The sequence below is a fragment of the Chroicocephalus ridibundus genome, chromosome 6 (assembly GCF_963924245.1).
Source record: "Chroicocephalus ridibundus chromosome 6, bChrRid1.1, whole genome shotgun sequence".
NCBI classification, from domain to species: domain Eukaryota; kingdom Metazoa; phylum Chordata; class Aves; order Charadriiformes; family Laridae; genus Chroicocephalus; species Chroicocephalus ridibundus.
The window spans coordinates 42,017,130-42,023,983 of record NC_086289.1 but is presented as its reverse complement, the minus strand read 5'-3'; the positions used below and the strand labels follow the sequence as shown (position 1 = coordinate 42,023,983).

General features: G+C 47.2%; 1 protein-coding gene across 2 annotated transcripts; it reads left to right on the top strand.

Annotated features, from left to right (window-relative positions):
* The first annotated feature begins 419 nt into the window (after positions 1 to 419).
* SUCNR1 (succinate receptor 1) lies at positions 420 to 5,468 on the top strand. 2 transcript variants are annotated; one of them, XM_063338767.1, is made up of 2 exons: positions 420 to 486; positions 3,110 to 5,468. In XM_063338767.1, the coding sequence occupies exon 2, from the start codon at positions 3,140 to 3,142 to the stop codon at positions 4,058 to 4,060; it is 921 nt and encodes a 306-aa protein (XP_063194837.1). In that variant the 5' UTR covers positions 420 to 486; positions 3,110 to 3,139; the 3' UTR covers positions 4,061 to 5,468. The 2 variants fall into 2 exon arrangements, with proteins under 2 accessions (XP_063194837.1, XP_063194836.1); XM_063338766.1 differs by lacking the exon at positions 420 to 486 and adding an exon at positions 566 to 938.
* Positions 5,469 to 6,854: the final 1,386 nt, after the last annotated feature.

Sequence of the window (6,854 nt, the reverse complement as noted above, 5' to 3'; positions counted from 1 at the left end):
GGAGGGCCCGGGGGCTTCTGAACAGCAGGAGACAGTGGTCCACAAGTAAAAACACAATCAAAAGTGCACATAAAAATGCCACTGTATAATTTGAAACCAAGAAACAATTTTTGTGCTGATATAAAGGGGTTCAGGTGCATTACTTGCAGGAACAGAGTCACTTTGCATAATCAGCATTTAGTCTCAAAGTTAAAAGCATAATAATATTACATAGCGTTGACAAATAAACCATCAAGCTTTGAAATGTCAAAATGCGTTACTGTACGAAAACTAAGTGCTCTTCTTCAGTGCTCTGCTTTCATGCAATTGAAATAGGTTGTTTTCTTTATTTGTGATAACTATAGGATGTCACTGGGCTGCAGCACCTGTTGGGTTGATCTCTGAGTGTGAGGCGAGCGGCTGTTCTGTGGTTGAAGACGACGGGATGTCAGCAGGACACAAGCCGCCGGCTTTGCCCTCCAGGTGCCTCCGGGGATCTCTCAAAAGGTGGGATGAAGAGCGGTGTGCTCAGCCCGCCCGAGGGAGTGCTGGGCACGGCGCTGGGCACCTCCGACTGCCAGCCCATGGCTCGCTGTGGGCGAGATCCGCACCTCGCCCCCACAGCAGCATTTTGGGGGGAGTCCCGTCTCTGAGCCCCGTCACGGAGCAGAGCCCGGCCGCCCCGGCCATTTCCAAACAGTTCTCTGCCGAGGGGAAGTGTCTGTTTGCTTCTCTCCTGGGCTCAGCACACATTTTGCAGAACCTTCCTCCCACAAAAACTGCCCCCCGTGTCCCGCTCAGCCAAACAAATAGCGCCTTTGTCTTGACTCATTAATGATTGAATCATATGCAAACTTGGCCGCGTGGCGAGGTTGCGCTGCGCGCCGGGGATCCCAACACTTCACACCACGGCATGGTCTGGGAGTGCCGGGGGAGAGGCAGCGCCAGCCCTGGGGATGGTAAGGTGTCCTTGTGCCCGAGAGCCGGCTGCCGGACGGCCGCTTCTCCGGGAGACTCTGCTGTTCCTCGGATGAGACCTTTTCGAATGAATCCTTTCGTTGTGTTACTGACTACTTACCTTAAAATTGATTAATCGGTCTTTTTTTCTAATGACTACCTAAATCAACGTGTCTGTCAATGCAGTAATGTTTTAATTATTAGTTGCGTTTGAAGTGCTGATGTTAGTGCAGCATTTTCTGGAATTCAAATCTCACTGACGTGTTGAGTTTCTTCCCAAGAGCCTGAAGAGCCAGGGCTGGGCTGGGTGCTGCACGGCAGGTTGTTCTGACCAGAGTGAGCCTTCGTGGCTGTATGATTGTGTTTGTTTGGTACAGAACAAGTGTAGGTAATTGTTGGATGTAACTTTATGAAGTTTTGAATACGCTGTACTTTATTCCGCCTCATGATCAACCTTTAAAATAAAATACAGTGCTTTGAGAGCAGAGACCTATTAACAAATTCTAGACGCCGGAACAACTTAGGAAAGACTGACAATAATGACAAGAACTGTGGAGACTGTCATTAGCAGCTTTCTGTGGCAGCCACCTTGCTGCTCTTTCAGAGCTTAGACTTAGCTTGATTTCAATTTTAATCTATATCCCATTTTTCTACCGTTTTGTTTTCTAATTGTTTTGCTAATGTTTTAACCAAAGGCTCTCGCTAAAAGCTGTCTTTAGGTTGCGGTTCCCCCGCAGGTGGGTCCGGGTGTGTTTCCCTGAGGACGGAGAGGAGTGAGCACTTGAGATCCTACTCTATTTCTTCCCCTGTAGCGTGAAAGCATTTTTTTTTTTAACCAACCTTTAGAAAGAAAGCAAAATTTGTCCTCAGGCAAACTCACGCGTGGCGCGGCTTCCTAGAAAGCGTTGCTCCGTAAAGAATACTGAGCGTGCTACCGACTTCCCAGCTGAAACGAGCAGCTCTTTGTCTGGAGCCAAAGAGAAAATGAAATAGCCGCCCAGGAGGGGTGGCAGCGGTGCTGGCAGCTCTTCCCGGCTGCGAACGGCCATGTGTTGTCCCGGCAGGGAACGGGCTCCCCTCCTCCGGCCGGGCTCTGGGCACGGCGAGACAAAGGCTGACCAACAGAGCCCTGGAAAAGTGTTATCTTTCCCACGGTGGCCGGGGTGTGGGCTGAGCAGGAGTTACGAGCTGTGACCTGAATAAATCATATGCCGTGTTCTCACTTCACAGGCGGTTAGTAACAAAAGCGACTTAAACTTTGTGAATTTGGCTTCGGAGGCTTTTTTATCCTGAATTTGATGGTGCTGTGCCCTTGACCGCAGTCGCTTTCATGTCAATGAGGACTGATCAGTTGTAGCTGAACCTTCCTTTTTTGAAAGGGCTTTTTGTAGAAAACAGAAGATACTTGTGAAACTCCAGGAGCAGAAATGCCCTGTGCCTGCCAGAATGGCTGGGAAGTGCTGCGGCACATCTGCCGGGATGCACAGGATACGCGCTTCATCCTCTCTCACAGCGCTTCCCGTGCAACTCTGGTACCGAGTTACCAGCAAACCCGCACAATGTGCACGATGAACGGTTCCATGAATTTAACAAACACATTCTCTCCTGACCTCTTAACGAATTCTGAGTATCACCGTCAGAGCGTGGCTGTATTGCTGCTAATGAGTTCATCCTTTATCAATCTTGACAGCCAACTTCTGCTTTAGTGATGAGTGAGGTGACCACGGGACCGGCGTTGGGTAACAGGGAGGCAGATGACTGCCAGTGAGGGCTGTGAAAAAGTGGAGAGAGGCTGTTTTCACTTTCCCAGCCCCTGGTAGTGCCATGGGTTTGACCAAGCGGCAGCTCGGTCGCTACGGCAGATGCTTTCAGGTGATGCTGAACCTCATACAGGTTCTAGATCACGCACGTTTTCATCTTGCTTGGCAACCCTGGTCGATAGCTGAAAGTAGAAACCTTGTGTGCGTAAGGGATAGTCTTTGAGTTTAAGTCTCTATTTACCGTATAAGTCATAAGGAAATAGGATGCTATATTCAACTATTGCAGCAACAATATAAAAATAGCCATGCAATTTTTATAATTTTTATATATCTGTGTGTGTATATATGTATGTGTGAATATATTATTATTTATTTATTTATTTATTTATTTACTTTTCCTTTTGACTTTCCAGGCTGTGAACGAGACAGATGGCTGTTTGTTGATGAACAGAGCCCTAGAAAAATATTATCTTTCCACCATGTACAGCCTTGTGTTCATTTTTGGCTTCATTGGAAATGCTGTTGCTGTGTTTGGCTATATTTTCTGCCTGAAAAACTGGAAAAGTGGCAACGTCTACCTGTTCAATTTATCATTATCAGATTTATTATTTCTGTGTACTCTTCCAATACTCGTGAACAGCTACTCCAGAGATCAATGGGCAAAGGAGAGCATCTTGTGCCATAGCAACAGATTCCTGTTGCATGCAAACCTGTATAGCAGCATCCTTTTCCTCACCGTTATCAGTGTTGACCGATACATGCTTATAAAATATCCTTTCAGAGAACATTTTCTACAGAAGAGGAAAACGGCCATTATCATCTCTGTGGCCATATGGTTTGGGGTGATACTGGAACTGCTGCCCTTGATGTATTTCCTGGAGCCTATAACGCCTGACAATAATTACAAGTGTCTTGATTATGCGAGCTCTGGAGACCCTGCGGAAAACCTCATCTATAGCATGTTTCTGACGGTCTTTGGGTTCCTAATCCCTCTCGTGATCATGTGCTGTTTCTATGTAAAGATGGTTCTTTTCCTTAAAAATAGGAATGAGCAAGTCAGTTCTCTCCTGACACTTGAAAAACCCCTTACTTTAGTCATCCTCACAGTGGTTATCTTCTCATTGCTCTTCACTCCCTATCACGTAATGCGCAATGTCCGACTTGCTTCCCGAATACCATCCTTGAACGTGTCTGTGTGCACACAGGGCATCATCAACATCATTTACATCATCACGAGACCCATTGCGTTTTTGAATAGTGCCATTAATCCTGTTTTTTATTTCTTAATGGGTGACCACTTCAGAGAGATGCTGGTGGCAAAATTAAGGCAGCTCTTGAGCAGGGTGACAACCACCAGCAAATGAATGAAGGAGGAGACCTCTCGTAGTGGGACATGGCGGGGAGGAAACTTTCTTAAGGAGAGCGTTCACCAACGTACAGTGCCGTTTTGTTAGATAACTTTATTTACGCTATAGAATATGCATGAGCTGATTGCGTTCCTCTAAATGCACTTGTTACCTTGCTGTACAGGAGCCCTCCTGCTGCTGATCTGACTGCGGCAAACCAGAAGCGATGTGCTCTCACAACGGTACAGCAGGAAACCGTGCTCTCATAGCAGGACACGCTACGGCTGATTAATATTGAAAATAAAAGGTCATCATGGTAGTTATTAGAAGGAATATGCTGTTCTCAGACAGCTGCTTTGTGAGCTATAACTTGATGCTGGACTGGACCTAGGCTTGGATGAACTGTGCCAGGGGCACTAGTTCACATTCTCAACACAGTCTGGGGATCAAGGTTGAGTCTTCTTTGCATAAACGTTTGCAAACGCTGCTTCTCCTGGGAGGTTTACCTTTCAGGATAAATAACTGGGACAATTTCCGTTTCCAGCTGATTTGGCGAGGGCTGGCATCTCAGATGTGGTGAAAAAGGAGGGTATGCAAAGGGCTGGGTGGAACGCCGTCGGCGCTGCAGGAGGGAGGCAGGGGCGAGGTTGCTGGGTTGGTTCGTGATGAGTGCGAGGAGCGCAGAACGCTGTAACTTTTGGCTCCTTGAAACAAGCATTTCACGGGAGCACCGAGAGAGCGAAGACGTGTGTGTGTGCAGTCAGGTTCTTTCACTCTTTGCTGTTAAACCTGGATTCAGCTTGCGGAAATAGAAATAAGAAAATCCGTCATTTTAGTTCTTATCTGAGATTTGCCTTTGTACATCGCGGGGATGGCTATGCAAGCTCATACTGGCACTTTCGCAGTCGCTTTTCAAACTATAGATTTACTTAACTTTAATGTAATTATCTATAAGTGTGAGCAGAATGTATATCTTGAAGCAGAATTTGGACCTTGCAGTTCGAACTTCATTAACAGTTCTGATAATGAAACAGGAGCTAACGAGGAGCCAGTTATCTGCCTAACATCCCTGCAGAATCGTTGCAGCAGCAGAACTTACTCTCTGGTCGACCGACCTGACTTCAAATGGAAAGGACAGAGAGATCCATGGAGTAAGAAGCTGGTACGGGCTTGGGCTGGGGAAGGATGTGCCGAGAGCAACGAGCGCCGGGCAGAGCGTGGGCAGCATCACGGGCAGCCCCTCCTCTGCCCGTGCTCCACGGGTGATGGAGGGGCCTCTGGCGCAGCACAAAGCCAGCGCTGCCCACGGGCTCGGTGGCCCTGAGGCATTGAGAAAGGACCACCTGTCTCATCAGAGACAGCTTCAGTTCTGCCTTCTGATGTGGTGTTCACCTGCAACGCACCTAACTGTTTCATTGATACCTGCCTGCCCAATAATAAACTGTGCATCCTGTTTAAAAACCACAACCAACCTCCTTTGTGTTGAGTGTTTTGGTTTATGTGCTATTCCCTTTAATGTCTATGACGCCATTCTGCCTTCCTTTTTCCTATTAATCCGAAGAACCTAGAAGTTTGTGAGCAGAGGTAGTCCTTTGGCTCAATTTGGCAGATTAAGTAGCTGCTTCCCTCTGCAAGTATCTAGCGCAAATACTCATGCCAGTGTCCCGCTGGGCTGGCCACCACACGCGCTGGGTGCTGCGCCCAGCACCCTCGGGGCACCCGTGGGGATCCCCCCGAGCTCGGGGTGATGCTGGTGCTGATCCCGGTGATGCTGCGGGAAGGATTTGGCTGTCACATCTCATGAGTGTCTCCTGGACTGCTCCCCTAGAAGTTTGCCGTGGGAGGGCTGGTCCTGTCCCCCCCAGCAATGCCGCTGGCTAACGCCGCCGCTCTCTGGCTCTGCTGGCAGCGGGTCCCATGCTGGAACAGAGAGGGAGTGTCCGGGCAGGGCTAACCAGAATTTTGACTGGAGAGAAATGTACGTAAAGCCTTATTTTCTTCCCTCTGTTTGCTTTTTTATGCATAAATTGTTAAATCACCCTGTTGGTGATGAAAAAAAGATCTATCACATATGTTATGGCAGCACAGCCTGGGACAGATAAGGTTTCCGTTATAAATACCTCCTGGTTTTGTAAGGACCATTGGAAATAGCATCAAGACGCAGTTATTCAGCTGTCTGTGACATTGTGCATGTTCATCCCAATACAGAGGAAGCTGAAAGCAGAATTTCCAAAAGCTGGTTGAATATTCCCTTTTTAAAGTTGGGGTCTAATGCAACAAAGAGGAATTTTCTTCCAGGGAAAGTACCACACAGCAATAAATATTAAGCTGAAACACCTTTATTAGACTCACTTTTGCCTTTTGCAGTGGACAGAACAGGACTTTTCAAAGAAATGGTTTTTTTCTAAAACTGTAGCTATTGGGGGCTTTCCTGTATCAGCTCAGTGTCTTGGTTTTCTTGTGAATAGGCTTACGTGGGGCACAAGAGGAGTTGGTGGGTTTGGGTTTTGTTAAAATATGTACATAATCCCCTAGCAGAAGTGGAAAGGCCATGTACACTCCACCCGGACATGCTGTTTTTATTTAATTTTTTTCTGCGTTAGAGATTTGCGGTTGCCAGCTCCTACACCTGACTATCTATATTTGCTTTCACTGCTGCCATCCATCTTGGGCTTGAGAGACAACGTGAAAGGAGAAATTGTGCATATTCAACACAAAGCCACTTTGTGTTTAGCCTGAATTCTTCTGTGTATCTCATGTAGGAGTCTGCCAAACCAAATGCAATGCCTGTCGCTCCACAACCCAATCTATT